Source organism: Chrysemys picta, chromosome 6, assembly GCF_011386835.1.
Source record: "Chrysemys picta bellii isolate R12L10 chromosome 6, ASM1138683v2, whole genome shotgun sequence".
In the NCBI taxonomy this organism is placed as follows: Eukaryota; Metazoa; Chordata; order Testudines; family Emydidae; genus Chrysemys; species Chrysemys picta.
Window position 1 is genome coordinate 30052931 of NC_088796.1, and position 18125 is coordinate 30071055.

General features: G+C 39.5%; 1 protein-coding gene across 4 annotated transcripts in view; it reads left to right on the top strand.

Annotated features, from left to right (window-relative positions):
- NNT (nicotinamide nucleotide transhydrogenase) overlaps positions 1 to 15134 on the top strand; it is a 62664-nt gene extending 47530 nt beyond the window's left edge. For all 4 annotated transcript variants that reach the window (XM_008168720.4, XM_065598901.1, XM_065598902.1 and 1 more), the window contains 3 exons: positions 8763 to 8881; positions 10760 to 10875; positions 13244 to 15134. In XM_008168720.4, coding sequence (XP_008166942.1) covers positions 8763 to 8881; positions 10760 to 10875; positions 13244 to 13393 — 385 coding nt within the window. In that variant the 3' untranslated portion in view covers positions 13394 to 15134. The remainder of the gene's footprint in view (positions 1 to 8762; positions 8882 to 10759; positions 10876 to 13243) is intronic.
- The last annotated feature ends 2991 nt before the right edge of the window (positions 15135 to 18125 follow it).

Below are 18125 nucleotides of genomic sequence, written 5' to 3' on the forward strand. Positions count from 1 at the left end.
TCACAATGAAGCTAACAAACATGGAAACTTCAGTCCTTTCATTCTTCCTTCCTCACAAGACTTAGCTTTCCAGTGCTTTCAATACCTGTCATCTCTCCATCACAATTTGTTTTGGAAGCTATTTTTTAATTATGGTAATTTAATATCTTAAAAATTAGTCAAGTCTCAGTTGTCATATAAAAAAAAGATACTCTGACAGATGCTGGTTAGCCAAACTCATTCTCTAATTTCTGTGTGTTTCTTTTAAATACATAGTGACGTTGCTTTGGAGTCAACGTTCTAGCAATTAATATGTGTTTTCTTCTCCAGTATCTTCCACATTCATAGAAACGATATTGATAGTACCCGGCAGTGTTTGTAGTACATAATTTGATGGATAAGAATACCAGTTAGTAAAATTGTTCATTAGCAATCACCCAAAATAATATACTTCTGTGTAGCAGTTTAATCTACATGTAGGAAAGCTGAATGAGGCCCCTGATGTCTTTCTTTCCCATGGCAATTCTTTTCATCCCTTATTTTCTCACCATTAGTGGAAGCTGGTTTCATTGCCGAATTGTGTTAAAGATCCTGAAGGCCCATTAGGTATGTAACAAAAAAACCTCATTTGGGGTGATATGATGACAGTGTCCTGTTCTTTCTTTGATTTTTTTCTTTTATAGCTTCTGTGAGGGCTAGCTTCCTTTTTTCATAATGATATAAAGTATTATTGATTTCACCTTGCATGTCAGCTTTGTATGGGAAAAATATGACCGAAGCTTTGTGAAGTAACTGGATTATATTTAAAATGAGTCAATTTCAGGAAGAGATTGCTGCAGTGGTTACCTAGTATTTTAATGAAATAAATCTGTATTTACAGTTTGTGGTCATTTAGGCCTTTCATCACTTTGTGGAGCTCCCACAGTGTTCATTGAGTGCAGCTGCTGTCCCTCTGGTTTCAGTAGGTCTGAAGTGCCTCAGGACCCAAGCACGCTCAGCATCCAGATGCAGTGACACACACACACATTCGCCTTGGAAGCGTGCCAGCATGGACATACGATTGTCATCAGTTTGTTATGCCCATGCTGTGCCAAGAAAAATTGCATTTGTCATATGGTCTTTTTTTGCTTCACGGCTCATGATTGATTCAGAGACACTGTTTCCTTAACTTTGCCTGTAGCCATAACATGCTCAGTGAAGAGCATAGATTATATAACATGATGTATAGCATTTTATGACCAGGTCTTAAATTCAGAAATACACGAGGGTTTGCAAATTTAAGTCTGCTTTAGTCATTAAAATGCATTGCTAACATCACCACTGACTTGAAATGATCTTGCAGCAGATCACGTATTAAATGTATTAGTAGAATCATGTAAGAAAACTGCATGTTACTCAACCTTCCTGCTGGCTTTTCCTTTCTTGTTATTGACTGGTAGAGCTACAAAAAGTGTCATAGACTAGAAAGTTCCCAGAATCCATTAGGAGCCAAGGGAAGACACTTGGTCTTCAAGCAGTTTTATTCTCTGTTACTGCCTTTGTAGTACTACAGAGCTGTCATTGAAGACTCTCCATTTACCATATATCTCGAATGGTTCATTACAATGCATGTAAGGGCTTGATTCCGAATGATCTTAATGCACTTCTGAAGTGCATTAAACTAATTCAAAATAAGGCACCCTTAATCTACAGCAAAAGCATCCGCATAGAGAGTTAATCAGGAATAGCTAGTCCACTTTAAAATTCTATGGATGGATGTTGAGGACTTGCCTACACTGAATTAAATTCAGATTAAGGTAGGGTATGAATTTAATCTCTTAAATTATATATTATATGGTGTGTTTAATATAAAGAAATGCTCAAATACATAGCATATTGAACATTGTCCACAGGCATTATATTTAGTCCATGATATCAGTTGTGTGACTTTATAGCCATTCTTGTAGAATGTGTGTATTTAAAATTTCTGCACAAGGTGCAATAGTAACCAATTACAGTAGGTTAAGGAAGTTGCATGCAAGTGCTGAAGTATTCGAAGAAAGCGCACAGACTTAATTTTAAATCTATTGACTAAGCATGTGGGTTCTTTACTTTTTAGCTGCCATAGTCAGTGGAATATGCAGTTGTGAGAGAAAATCTACATTACTGTCTGAATATTTTTCTCAAACTTCAATCACTAGATGGCTGGTCTTGACTAATTTTTTTAGGTTAATATATTGGAAGGACTTATGTGCTAGTGTCTCATGATCTTGGGACACAAGGCAAAGCTCCTAGCTTCTTTCCTAGGCATTTGAAAATGGGAGAAATTGTAAGGTAGGTGGACTTGAGTTTTTAAATTTACCTAGGTTACGGGTGTTGGGATGTAGTCAAATTGTATTGCTGCATGTAGGATACTAGGTCTTGCATTCTAATTATGCCAAGGGTTTCTGGAACATATGGATGGATGCCATCTTTAACTTTTCTTTACATTTAAGTAAATAAAACTAATTAGTTCGAATTCTTACATTATTCTTTCAAATTACATGAATCTTGCCTTAAAGAGTCATAGCATTTAAGATCAGAAGGGACCCCAGATCATCTACTCTGATCTCCTGTATATCACTGGCCACAAACACCAGCCAGAGCCCGCACACCAAACCCAACAACAGAAATTAGACCACAGTGTGGTCTCATGTGGTCTGTAATACTGTTACGTGCCACAGGGAAAGGAATAAGAGGGACCAAGTTGCATCAATGCCTGAGGCCCTTGCAATGTCCAGGAATTGATTAGGTGAGAGATAACCAGAAAATCCTGGCAAGTGACCCATGCCCCAGGGAAGGTCTTAGTTTCCTAGAAGAAAAATTGGAAGTGTTTTCTTGACCGAAAGCTCTATTTTGTAAAAATGGACAGTTTAAAATCTTTTCCAATCAGGCCTTATGTTTTTTGTAACTCAGATTTTTGTGAGCAATAAACAAGTGCTAGAGTATCTGCATGCCCTTTGTACTTAAATTGTCATTCATGTTATCTCTCCATGAAACTAGAGTGTGTTTTTTAAGAGAATTGGCAGATGTGTATGTACTGGGAACAGAGAGGCTGCACGTGTGGGACAGAGGGCATAGAAAGTTAAGAGGGGAGAAATTGGGCTCTGTTGAGCAAGCTATCCTGTGTGTGTATAAATGTTCAGACATTAAAAAAAATTTGTTGAGCAAGCTAAAATAGGCACCAAGCAGATGTAACTTCCTTAGAGCACCCTATGTGTCTCATCAACTTTGGCAGAGTTACAGAAATCCTATTTTTACATGGATGAAGTGCTCTCGGAGGAAGATTGCCGGACACTGACTCCTGTGTGTTGGCGTTTAACGTTCATGCATTATGCATTCTTTCAGTACAAACACCAGAGCCACATGACAATGAAATAATCTTGAACCACTTCTGCAATGGGTTAAATATAAATAAACTTATTCAGAATTGAGGAAAATAGTATTGTTTTCTTATCTGTTTTGAGTAAAAAGATTGACTATGTTAACCGCAAATAGTAAATCCCATTCTGAAGTTCTTCAGTCCTCAGTAAGCATTAAAAATAGAATACTACTGCATCTGTAATAACATCCTAGGCAACTGAGTTTAAATTAAACACAGATAAAATTGCACAAATCATTAAAGCTCTTTTATCAGTGCTGAAAACTTATCCCAGGATTCCTGACATAGTCTGTGTGTGTGTGTGTGTGTGTGTGTTTAAATGCACTAGCACTGGTAGTATCTAGTTTTGTAGTTTGGGAAGGGTTTGTTTCTTCGTGATGGTGTGTGCTGTAGGGGAATGTTTAACATTCTAGATGTATTTATGTGACAGTCTAGATGTATTTATAGGCTTACATGGCATCTTCAGATTTTGCAGAATCTAAGCTTTCATTTTGAAAAAGGAAAGTTTCTAGCCAATAGGGCTGCGAAGAAGACAGTCCAAATGTGAGCTGATTGTAACAGATGCAGTACGGTCTTCTTGCGTCGGCAGAGAGTCCTTAAAAAAGCTTGTCGTTTTCAAGAACTGCTGTTGTAAATGAATGTGAATAGGACATGTCGCACCCATTGCATGTGATGGTGGTGAAATCAAGAGGTTGTCATAAACTGGAGGGGATTTCAAGTTGAGTGCAAATCTGTAACTACAAAAATAATTCTTCAAGGTTATACCATGTTTAGATGGAGCATTTTTAAAAGTGTCCTCCCCCCCCGTGTTTCTAGTGTAATCTCTTCTGTGTTTATGAGGCACTTGGTCTGCTCTTGCTTCTTCTCAGCCTTGCCATGCTCACCTGAATGGCTGGTAGGATCTTCCTTTTTGAGATGAGTGGATAAGTTCACTAACTATCTGTGTAAATGTTGCCTGTATGAAATCTTTATCAACACGATCATGGTGAGTGTCTGTATCCATGCGCGCGCGCGCGCACACACACACACACACACACACACACACATGCACACGGTTTGACAATCTTGCACGCATTTGTTCCAAGAGGTACTGGCAAGCTACTGTCATATTTGGTCATCAAGACTCTCAGAAACAAACTCCCTTTGGGAGTCCTCTAAATGTCTCTTGTCAAATAGATTTTGTGTAAACAGTTTATAAACCTTCCAAATGTGTAGCGTATGGTTTCTGGTGGTGTTTGTCAAAATCTGTGAGAGATGATGGTCCATACCATAACTCCTTCCACCAACCAAAAATATTTCTTTCCTCTTCTTCCCCTTCCCTCAGGAAGGTGAAAGTTCATTCACTTGGCAACTTATATGTCGGTTTGGGGATCAGCCCTGGAAACAAGGTTGTGATCTAGTATTTAATAGAAACCTCAAGCATATTTTGTTTTTTGTTTTTTTAATTTGTAAGCCAGCTTTAATCAAAAAGAAGCTCGAATTTTATTAGTAACTAAAGAGAATTTTGTTGGGAAATCTTTGTTCCTGGCCAAAATAGTGATGATTTTCTAACATGTTTCAAAATAAGAGTTCTTCTAAAGTACTAAAAATCATTGCATTTGGGCGCAGTTTGGAAGCAGCTGTGCTGCTGCACATGGTTTACATTACTGAGTGGTTGGTGTGTAACTTTAGGCCAGAGGTGGACAAACTACGGCCCGCGGGCCACATCCGACCCGGCCCGTGAGTTCCTGGCCCGGGAGGCTAGCCCCCGCCTCCTCCTCCGCTGTTCCCCCTTCCCCGCAGCCTCAGCTCACTGCGCTACCTGTGCAATGCTCTGGGTGACGGGGCTGTGAGCTCCTGGGGCAGCGCAGCTGCAGAGCCGTGGCCTGACCCGGTGCTCTGTGCTGCGTGGTGGCATGGCTGGCTCGGCACGGCTGCCTGTCCTGGTGCTCTGAGCCACACCGCCAGCCACCGGTGCTCCAGGCAGCGCGGTAAGGGGGCAGGGGGATTGGATAGAGGTCAGGGGAGTTTGGGGTGGTAGTTGGGGGATGGGGGTGTGGATAGGGGTTGAGTCGGTCAGAGGGCGGGGAACAGGGGGGTTGAATGGGGGCATAACTACAACTTTAAGTGAGGAGTTACTGTACTTGCATCTTGTCACAGCATCTAATAGTGCTGAGTGGAGTGATCATTCAGTATGTCTGGTTTTGAACGTGGAGTTCAAATTAGCTGATGTTCAAGCTGCCTTAACCTTACTACTGGTAGTTAAACAGATTATTCTCATTCTAAATTTATATTTGTACAGCGTGAAAATTAGTATCCACTACATGTCAGTGGTTCAAAAACTGTAGTTTGTGGACCACTGGTGGGGGTTGTGAACTGATTCCATTGTAATGATGAAATATGCACAATGGAAAGACAATTCTCTTGTCCTAGCAAGTTCCAATTGCTTAATCATCAGTCTTCAAGCAGAGCTCCTTTATATTTCTTTAAGAACTCCTTTATCACACCTCTGATTCTTTGGTTTGCTGTACAGGAACTGAAGTCACTTAATTATCTTTTGGCATTTCTTTGTGTAAATTCAACCATGATCAAAATTGCTGACTCCAAAACTGGAGGGTATCAAACGTATAGGACAACATAACCCACCTACAGCATGGCCTGGAGGAGAGACTAGAGAAGTAGGGGCTGCAAACAAGGAGGTGATTTGGGTCTGATAAATTTAAATACCTGCACCCGTCGAAGAAATCAAAATAGTGGGAGGAGTTGCAGCTAAGTGGTCATACCCATGAGATTAAAGCAAATTAGCACCTATCTCCTGAATTCTGTCCTAGTACTACTCTGATGTGCTGATCACCGTTGCTTCTTTGGGGAACATGTTGGATTGTGACTAGTAATGTGGGAAGGAAATGACCATGAGAAAATCTGTTATACTATAATGGTCCTCAGTATGGAAATATTTGAGACTCTATGCTATACAGGGCTCAAACATAAGGGTGAAAAGCAGCCTTATAATTAAGACAGTTTTTCAGTTTTACAGAAACAAATCTCTCCATATTATCTTTGGATTCATAAGCAGGGGAATATAAAGTAGGATTAGGGAGGTGCAATTAACCTGTGTGTGTAGCCTTAGTGATGCTGGGAGGAACTGTTCTGTGGAGGTGCCGTCATTTAGATGAGATGAAAAAAACAACTATGTGCCTTCACCAAAAATTCTATGGCTAAAACTCCATCTACTGTTCACCCAGAGTAATGGATATTATCTCTGGTGTCCTGGTTAAATTCCAGTTTGGGAATAACCTTTTGGCTATCTAAACTTGCCCTGCGATGTCATTAGGATATATGGTAGAGACTTAATATTCTGGCCTGCATTATTTGTAGTTTTGCTGCACTGCTAGATGTAAGGTACTAGAAAACTTTATATACCTATGATTATATCCTCTGGTGTCACCTGAATGTGTGTTGGAGGAAAGGGAAGAGATAAACTGTTAAGTAAGGCTTTGCTAGGTAGAAAAAATTGCAATGCTAACTTTGTACATTTTGTCAAAGTTTTGATATGGTAAAATATTGAGTGGAGAAGAAAAGGAGATCTCTCAAAATGTGCACTCTAAGAAAATAAAAAAATTCGAGTAAAAACTAAATCATCATTAAGGAGACCAGACTTCTGTTCCTACTGTAAAGACCTTAATTGCTTGCATTTTTCTTTTAATGACTACCAGATGAAATGGTCATAATTCTGTTTGACAAAGTTCATTTGTAACAAAGTAGATCTAACCTGTCACCAATCTTATATTTTTATAGTATCATATTTTGCCTGAAAGTTACAGCATAATACATCAAGCAAAGTACAGATGACTTGTTTTACTCTTGTCTTCCTCTCACTAGAATAAAGTTGTTAATAATGTCAGAGTCTAGGGATTAGAGAGATACATGCCATGAGATGGAGTGGCCTCTTTCATTCTAAGGAGATTGTCATGTTCTTTGAAAAGATGCAAATAGCTACATGCCAACTTCTTAAAAACAGATTTCTAATGCCCCATTTGAGTTCATTACATGAAGTAAAGAAAGTAGAGCACACAGCCTTTTTCCCCCCTCGCCCCAGTTTAATCTTCCCATTTCATGAGAGTAATTTTATGGCAATTACTCTTGTTACCATGATAAATTCAATGGTTCCCATCTTTCAGAAATTAAAATAATTTTATCCAGAAGCAGCTGAAGTCCTAGATAATTGGGACAAACTTTAATTTAAGGAAACTCTGTTCGAGTCTGAATTCTTGAAAGGATACATTTTATTTGTAATCAAGAGTAAAGTATTCGCTCTCTAACTTAGCCTTGAAGATTCTTCTGGAGAAAGTTGGGAGATACCTTTTGGTTGTGGAACACCCCACATGGTCTTCCATTTTTCATAGGAGAGTTGTTGATTCTGGTCACACCCTTTACGATATGTGGCACTTGTAATTCTTGATAACCTAAGGAGCCTTCCCAACATCTGTTGTGGGAGCCAAAGACAAATATGCTGTTCATATGTTTTTAATTCTTCTAGTATTGTTTGGGAGGTAGACACAAATGTTTTGGCATATATATCTCACTTTGGCTGGTGACAGAAGGATTTGTCAGCCAAAAGGGAGCAGGAAAAAGGCAGTTATTTTTAAAACTATTTAAAAAAACCCCACCCTATTGAAGTAGAATATTACCTCGTGGAAACTTTACTTCACTGTTGCTATGTTGTTCACCAGCCATGCATTTCCTGACAGCCCCATTCACTTATCTGGAAAGCCTCTGCCACTAGTTCCTCCACCGCTGTAATTGGGAGTGCCTCTGTCATTCTCATTGCTGCAGGATCTCCAGAGGCAGCTTCCTTGTGGATCAGCATACTAAAAGGGCTAGTTCCATTAAATAAAAGTTAAAATCTACTCAATTTCCAATAAAATCAGTGAGAATTGGAAACCTTTTCTCTTGTCCTGGATGCGTCAATGGTGCTTTAACCTTATAAATGGCCATCTTGTCTCAGGGAAGGGGCTAATTTAGGGGCTTTTCTTGCCTGTGGTTTCCAACACACGAATTTGGTTTTGGCACAACTTTATTCTGATGGATTTAATCTGTGGTCCTTGAGGCTGAAGGGTTGAGATTTAAAATCTTAATCTAGTGGTTTTATGTGATTTCAAATATCTTCCTCTTCTGTAGCTCCTTCCCTCCCACTCTGTCTCCCCAAACTCCCAGGAAATGCTGGAAAATAAATGTGATTTGTCTTTGGAGATTTAAATTTTTTTTTGAGTAATTCTGTAGGTATTAGCACAGTTAGGAACTAGCGTTCTATCCCATACTTGGCCAAATCCTTAAAGTATGAAATGAAACAGGCTATATCTGCTAATGGGTATGTTCCCTTTTTTTTTTTTTTTTTTGCTAGGTTTGGTATTCACCCTGTGGCTGGTCGGATGCCTGGTCAGCTGAATGTGCTCCTAGCAGAAGCAGGTGTGCCATATGATATTGTGCTGGAAATGGATGAGATCAATGAAGACTTCCCAGGTTAGAGAGAGTGATAACTTGAAAACTACATTATTTGCTAGTATATTAAACTTGCAGTGGTTATTTTTTGTTTCATTTTCAAATGAAAATAGAGCCACGCACGTGTCTATAACAATAGGCAACAATACGCATTGTTTCCACGTCTGCTAAATGCTTTCTATTACAAGAATTTCTTATTATATGCTTTATATATTTACCAAATTTTAACCATTCAGGCTGAATCTTTTGGAATGTTTTGGCAAAAACTGTTCATCTGTTTTGTGAACATTGTTAGAGAAAAATGTTTTGCCAAGGATTAAAACGTACTTGCATATGCTTCATTAACAAATTTTAATGCCTTTATGCTCTGGAGCAGGGATTTGAAATGTGGCAGATGGGTTACCTTGGAGTCAGAAAGGTGCCTTTTACTGTCCTCATGAACGTTCACCCAAATTTGGCCAAGGTATAAGCTTCTGAAAATTGCCATGTCACATGTTCAGTAGAGGTTTGCTAGAGGTTGGCAACTACATTCTGCAAAGTTCCATCTGCACTGAGCATGCTCCAACTCAAGGCTGCAGGGGTTGAGCAGGACTTTCCCTTGGCCATGGCACCAAGTAGTAGAACTGAGGGCAGTGTCTCTCTTCCCCCTCACCCCCTTCTGTATTCTCACTGCTTCCCCTGCTGATGCTGAGGGAACATAGAGGAGAAGGAAGAAGCAGGCTGGCTCAAAAATAGAGAATTGAGGAGCAGAGAGGAGATGTAGACAGGCTAAGGATGGGGAGGAACAGGAACAAGAATAGAGGGGAACAGAAACGGACTGGGAAGGGTAGAAGTACAGGATGGGCGGGGGAGGGACAGAAATAGTGTGGGAAACATAAGAGCAGAGAGAAACCGGCTGGAAGGGATATGCTAAGGCAGGGGTAGGCAACCTATGGCACGGGTGCCAAAGGCAGCACGCGAGCTGATTTTCAGTGGCCCGGGTCCTGGCCACTGGTCCGGGGGACTCTGCATTTTAATTTAATTTTAAATGAAGCTTCTTAAACATTTTAAAAACCTTATTTACTTTACATACAACAATAGTTTAGTTATATATTATAGATTTATAGAAAGAGACCTTCTAAAAACGTTAAAATGTATTACTGGCACACGAAACCTTAAATCAGAGTGAATAAATGAAGACTCGGCACACCACTTCTGAAAGGTTGCCGACCCCTGTGTTAAGAGATAGGGACAGACGGAGACAGGCTGGGAATGGGCAAAAAGATCTCTAACCACTAGAGAACACCCCTCTCCAGAACCTAAAATTCAGCACAGGATTTCTGATCTATACATTACTCTGCTGTGAAGGCCTAATAGCTGTGAAACCAGTGGCATGTGGTGTCTCATCTCCCAGTAGTGGCTGGTCAACAGGAGATGATGGTACTAGATACCCAGTCACTTAAACTAATGGAGTATCTAAAAGTTTTGATGCTACTATTGATCCGTTGGATAATATGGCTCCACATACTAGAATTTCTGTTTTTCAGTTTGTTTGTGAAACTTTATGTGGATGTAAAAGGATTTAACTTAGGGAGGCATCATGGACTAATGGATAGGGTACTGGATCCGGTAGTCAGGATACTTGGGTTTTATTCCTGGCTCTACTACTGACCAGTTGAATGAGAAACTTCACCTCTGTATACCAGTGTCCATGCTCGCTTTTTGTCTGTCTTCCGTATTTAAGTTGTAAGCTGTTCAGAACAGGAACTCTCCTGATGAGTTTGGGGCTCCATTGTGTGAGGCACTGTACACTCTGTTGGCACTGTAGGTTCTATCATAATGCAAATCATTATTCCTAGTAAATTCTGTATTGTTCCTGATTTTTCAAGTTGTTTTTTCCTTTTTATTTTTTTAATGCAGAAACTGACCTGGTCCTTGTAATTGGTGCTAATGATACAGTTAATTCAGCAGCTCAAGAAGATCCTAACTCTATCATTGCTGGAATGCCAGTTCTAGAAGTTTGGAAGTCAAAACAGGTAAGGCGAACAAATAAAACATAGTAGCAATCTCATTTAGCCACCTTTTCCTAAAACGGTTTTGTTTGGAGATGCTAATAGGATTATCCTACTTTTTCTATTTGCATACAAAGTTTTCCCATCATGTACTGCGCTGTGCACAACAGAATATTCTGTACTTCAGAAGTGCACTTCAGAGCATCAGTAATGTTGCAATAGAAGCATATTGCTGTGCTCTGATCCAGTGAAGCTAATGGTGGCTACAACTCACGAGGCTAAAGAGTAGAATTCTGTTGGCAAGTATATTTGGCACTGTTGGCCTGGGGAAGGGTGGAGTGGACAGACAGCCATGTAGTTTCCTTATTAGCTATCATTCCTCAGATAGTGAAACTAATAAAGCAGCCAAAGGAGTTAGTCTGATTTGAAAAAAGATCTAGCATGTAGAAAATTTTTAGAGATACTGTTTGGGTGAGGTGTGGATAAGAAGCAGAGTTGCATCTATCTGTGCAGCAGTACAAATGTTATCAATTATTCTTCATCACTCCTGTGAATTCTCAGTATTCAGATTTGCCATCCTGAAACACTCAAGTGCTTAGAGTGATGGAGTTATTATTAGTGTTCTCTTAATAGCCCATTACCATGATTGGAGGAATCCATATAAGCAAGCCGAATGCTCCAGTAACTTCCCTACCTCCAAGTCTGCTGATTAATTTCCTTAATTGGCTCTAGCATTAATTATCCCAAACCTATTTGTTTCTTCTAAAAGACCCATGTCAGAACTGACAGCCCATTATTTCACAATATTATCTTGGAAAATAGTTATCAAGAATGTGATCTTATCAAATATTGGTGCTGGACTTTCACTCAAATATTTCTGTTGTTGTTGTTACTGAGAGGCTGGGTTCTAAAAGAGAGCAGTTGCTTTGTTTGTATAATATTCTTGAGTCCCAAAGTCTTGCTTTGGTTCCTTTGTGATAGACAAGGTGTACAAATAATGTAGAGCTGTCCTACATCAGATGAAAAGATTGTGGCGAACAAGCGACTTCACTAGAGGTGTGGAAAAACCTGTGCTCCTGAAGCTGGCATAGTCTTAAATTTTTCAACTTCTAGAGGATGAAAATCAGTTAAACTGTAGTGACTAAGGTGGCACCATTTTGCCAAGCTATGCCTGCTTCTTGGAGCTCCACAGCCTGAAATGGTTAACTGTGGATTGGAACTAAGTACCTTTGAGAGCATGGAAGACTCTTGAGAATTGAATCACCTCAATATTACAGCCAACGATAGACTTTAGGTAACTCACCTTTAAAAGATGATCATTCACTTTATCCATTTCCCAGTCATTGCAATCAAACATTAGGGAGTGATGTCAGGGGATTCTTTAATCATGCTTTAAGGGCCTTTCTGACATCTTTCTGTAGTCAGCTTTTTCTGCCTGGTTAATTAAATGTGTTCTCCCCTGCACAGTAAACCTTCAATGTGGTGGTCAAAAGTAGAGTTTCCATAGGTAATTTGTGTGTGCAATAAGACTTTTAACTGAATCATTATTGCCCAATCTCACATGCTGTGGATCTGAGATGCTACATGCACTTGAAATTAAGGTGTCACGTCCTGCATTTCGTTACATCCATTTTCATTGTATAGTTAGCTTCTCTAGTATTTTGTACAGCATCCAGTGTACCCTTGCTGTATAATAATTCTTCACACTAGTCGTCCTCAGGGTAAGTCTAGACTGCAGCTTGGAGCGAGACTCCCAGTCTGGGTAGACTGACTCACGCTAGCTTGGCTCGAGCTAACATCCTAAAACTAGCAGTGTGGACCTGGCAGAGGCTTGGGCTAGCTAGCCACACTCAGACCCACAGCTGCCACCCAAGTCACAACATCCATACTGCTATTCTTAGCATGCTAGCTCGAGCCAAGCTAGGATAAGTCTGTCTATCCAGGCTGGGAGGCGTTCTCTCCCAGCTGTAGTGTAGTCATACCCTCAGTGGCTGGAGACCATTGGGTTAGGGCTTGTGTGTGCCAGTACAGTCTCTAGTCAGCCATTGGTCTTGCTTTTGGTTAAAGCAAGCCATTCCTTCCCTGGGATCTAGGAACATACCTTACCTATGCCGGGGGTGAGGTGGAGACTGAGAATCAAACCTATGTTTCCTGCATGGGAATGTGGAACATTACTTGGAGACCACCTATCTACCCTGTTCATGTGGCACAGTGACATTGGCCTGCAAGTAGTACATTGAATATATATATTGGCACCCATAAAGTGATCTATTACAGGGCATAATATCAAATCCCTTATTTTATTTTGTGTATTGAGATTATATTCAAATCTCCTGCACTAAGGGAGAAGATTGATATGTGCTATGTCAAATATAAACTCTTCCTTTTGCAGATCATTGTTATGAAGAGATCTTTGGGTGTCGGTTATGCAGCTGTGGACAATCCAATCTTTTACAAACCCAACACCGCTATGCTTTTAGGAGATGCCAAGAAGACCTGTGATGCCCTGCAGGCCAAAGTCAGAGAATCCTACCAGATGTAAATACTGATAAACACCTAGCAAAGTTAATATTTGGCCAGTATGAAAAACAAAAAGTTATTTTGTACATCCGAATGTAAGGCAAAGTTATGAGAAAAAAACAAGTGCACAAATTGGCTTATATAATTTTGACATCTGAAAAAAATCAATACTTTGCTAAGGGTCTAGAAAAACCTGAATTGTGTTTCTGTTGTGGGTTTTATGGATGCTATGAATCAGGAACACTTCAGCAGAATGAGTCCATCTTTAGATGAATCTAGTGGGGCTGAATTTTTTTCCTCTCCCCTAGCAGACAGGTAATATAAATTGAAATGTAGGATTTCATGGACCTGTTTCATTAACTTCCAAGTATGACATGATGTAAACATATGCACCTAAAGTGCTGAAATATTTTTCAGCAAATGCAACTAATTCAAATCTTTATCCCCCCTGCAGTTGTTGCCATTTTAACTGTTCTGAGAAAACGATGTCCCCAATCCCGCAATCGATTGTGTTTGGGCACCAGCGGTTGCCTACACTAACCTGATTGTAAAATCTTTGGCCACTGCAGGCCATTTCAATTTCTGTTCACTTTTGACTTTTAATGATATTTTGCTACTTTCATTTTGATGCATTCTTAATCAACATTTTTGTAATGCTGGAAGAAGGCACTTTCTTAATCAACATATTTAAGATGCTGGAGAAGATGCAAATCAAGAGTTTCTTTATCACAATTTTTTTAAATGAATCAACTATCATTTGGGGACCGTAAAAGCATGCAATCTTACAATCAATGTTTTGAATATTTGACTTTCCCTTAATCTAGTTAAGAGCACTATTTAAATTTTCATAAGTACCACTAAGCAGTAAATCAGTTCGGCATATAGTGCTATTTTATTTTTATTATGTTAAGAGTACTTGAATGGAACTCAAATATTTGCCTAATAAAATGAATTTATCATGTTTGCACAATGATGTAGCAGCTGTCTTTGGTGACAAAAGCTAAATACAAATAGCTATACTTGTGTTAGAAAGCATTAACATCTGGGAAAAACAAACTACTCTGAAGCAAGTTTAAAATTAATCCATCCTGACTGTTTATAAAACTACTTTTTTTAATCACATCATGTATTGGGACCTTGAATAACTCAATAGCATTTGAGAAATATTACCACTTAGCTACCTCTGTTTTTATGTAAGGATAACTTAAAATCCATTTTTTGAACAGGTAGTATATCAAGAAATTTAATAATGTATGAAAGAAACAGCCTTTTAGAAATCTGTCTTTTCTATAGCTCAAAAACATTAGCATATAAGCATTAATATGTTGTTACAAAGCATAGGAATACTTGAGGCTTTAAATTCTAACTTAACACATTGGGGCAGCTATGTTTGAATGCAGTATGTATGGCCTCTTAATATAATTGTATTGATAGCTATGTTTCTGTTGGGTCTGTGCGCAAAAAAAAAAAAAAAAAACCCTTGAGGGGGAGAAAAGGGACTTAAATAGAGGGCAATTTTGTAATCATGGAATATTATTTTTTTTCCTTGACCAAGTCTGATTTAAGAATTATTGGCTGCAGTGTCCAACTTATTTCTGCTTGTATGTAGCTAACTAAAAGTTAATCTTTTCTTAAAATGCCTTTTCCTTTGTATCTGAAATGAAAAATGCAATTTGTTATGGATCAGAGGTGCCAGTGTTAACTTTAGAACTGTGTTTTATCATGAAACATCAGAGAATTATTAAAAAAGCTTAAAAAATGTAGTTTTCGTTCAGAATCATTGTTCATCTCCTCTCCAGTATAGTGTGGCATAAAAAGGTCACTAGCCTGATGCTCCATTTTGGGAGTTACAGCATCAAAATTACACTGAAGGCAGGCCAGGTTGGTTTTATGCCCTTTGTAGCAAAATCTCTTTGGATGCATCTATTTTTCACAGATAGTTACCAGTCCTGAGCTGACATATGTTTGCTTACTTAATTACACAATCTAACTTCAGCCAATCTTGCAGACAGGTCTCCCAGGATAAAAAGGAAGCAGTTCTCTTCAAGTTTGGATCTGGTCAGAACTTAGCTGTTTCTTGGAGGTATCCTATCCAGGAGCAACAGTCAGAGGTCTTGATTCAATAGGTAGCTTTCTCTTCCTCTTGATTGATTTCTCTAACTTGGAGCCAGGACCCTTTGTGGTGCCAAAATTTGGTTAAATTGTAAGAGTCCCTGCACCTGGTAGTGAATAAAATGTCCAAGCTTTATTTTTTTAAACTATGTTAATACCATATCCCCGGCCGCATTCCAAGTTCAGAAACTAAATTCTGCCTTCCTACATTTCTCCTGCACTTTCTACTATCTAGTATCACGTTCACTTTCTGCCCAAAACTGTGTGTCGTTTTGCACACTACTGTTACTGTCTGTTTTGACTTTAGATGTGGCTTGCATTTCAGTGAGGGGTGAAGTGATCCCAGTATATAACTCGTATGAATAAATTGGTAAAGTACTCTGCAATCCTCTGGAACGAAAGCACTTTGCAACACAATAACTTGCATTTTATATTCAACCTTACATAGTGACGGCATAGTGTAAATTGTATTAACATGGCTCTTAAAAAGGAATACTTAATGAAATGTTGGCCTGTGACTCCAGGGATCAAACTTGGGTTTTGCTCTGTGTGGCAGAGCTCTGACCTTGTCCCCACGGGTCCTGCGCTTCTAGGCGGTATATGCTAGCCTCAGTGGCTCTCTGTGACCCTCCACGTAGCCCTTCTCTCTCTAGGGCCAGGGTTACAGTCTGCTGAGCCCTTTTCATCATAAGCCAGCAAGGAGGTTGGTGAGAGAACTCCCACAGTCTCTGTTGTCCCTAGGGCTTGTTTTAGAACAGTTTAGCCTCCTGTCCTGACAGGAGCCTGACTTCCCCTCCAAGGAGGTGTTCCTGTAGTGGTGGGTTGGGGGGGAACCCGGGCCCACCCTCTACTCCGGGTTCCAGCCTAGGGACCCTAATGGTAGCAGCTGTTGGCAGCCAACCTTTCATTGCCAGAGTTGCTACATTTCCCTGGGCCACTTCCCCACAGGTCTCCTGCTTCTCCCTTCTTCACCCTTACCTTAGGGCTCCCTTATCAATAGCTTGAGGGTGTCTTCATTAACCAGCCCTTCAGCCACACTTCCTCTCCTCTGGCTCCCTGGCTTTTTGCTCAAAGTATACACACTGCAGAGGAGCATACTTTCCAATCCCACAGGAGAACTTATTGCATTCAATAAGTTTGAGTATTGGGAAAGTTGGGTTGTTCAGTTTGTATATCTAGGCAGAGTAGTTCAAATATTCAATTTATGGGACTTGCCAGTTTACTGGGTATTGTTCCAGCAACTGTTTGGTGTAGGATGGTGAAAAAATTCCTCTGCTAAAATGGCAGTGACTTGCATAATCCAGCTGCTCTGTAGTCACTCAGAGGAAATAAATATTACATTAATTAGGTTACAGACTATTCTCATGTGTTCCTTAGTGTTGTATAAAAGAAACAGAACACGCTGTTGTAGCTGGTTTAAAACTTTCAAAGATGCAAGTTCCTAAAAATGTCTAGTTAGATATTTTGCTCCAGCACCTATCCTAAAATCTTGTTTTGAAAAACTCTCTGCTTGGAATTAAATTATTTTAAAATGGAAGAATGGCTGCTCCCAGGACATTGATCACAGTGGCCTTTTGAATGTGGGACCTTTATCTCCATAAGCATGGATCTGAAACATTCGGATAACAAGAAGCCAGTGAAGAAAAAGATTAAAATAAAACTTTAAACCATTAAACTATTAATCTGTCTTTACCTCCCTCTGAATTTTGGAACCTCTAGTCCAGTTTTGCACACAACAATGATTTAGGACACTGGCATTTTTGGGTCCATCTTATTACCTAATTTAAAGAAACTGTTCTATAAAATCCAAGAGGCTATCCCCTTTCTAATTTTTAAATCCACCCCTCTTGAAATTTTCAAATCGTCCTTTTTATATAGGTTGTATTTTAATCCTTGCAAGGCAGCTGTAGAAACAGCAAAGGAAGCAGACTCACTAATAAACCATATTTAACTGCTGTGCTCATGTCAATATTCTTAGTATGCGAACAAGGAGAAAATTAGAACCATGTTGGCTTTTGGTGTATGATTATGTGATGTGGCATATAATAAAGCCAATGTTTTTTCATGAAGAGAATAAGTTGTTTACAAACAAGGTTATTAAAGTAATCATTAAAGAAAAATGAATGACAGCGTCTCAGAGATAGCTTTGTCCCTTATACATCTCAGTTTTGTTTATGAAGAGCAGAGGTGTTACGTGTAGGACAAAATTCTGCTCTTTGCAGCATATGTGCTTTTATTGAATACTCTGTGTGAATCTGCTAGCACTGCGGATATTTTGCGTTCAGGCTTTAGATCTGGGCTCGTAAAGGCCCTACAAGGTCTCTCTGCTTCTTGACCCTCTTGTCCATCTCCCCAGTTCTGTGCTGACTAGACCTTGAGAGCTGGTTCTTGTCCAACCCCATCTCTCTTATGGGAAGGAAGCCACAGAAGAACAAAAGGGCTGACAGGGCTTTACACTCAATAAGAGATGTGTACAAAAAAGATTGTGGTTGTTCTCTAGTACAGTATAAAATTGTTATTCTGTTAAATAGTCTAACCGATAATTAAAAAAATTCCCAGGGACATAGAAACTAACAACTAGCACACATTTTGAAAAGCCCTAGCAGATGTTAAAGTTGTCCCATGCAATAATAGCAATTTCC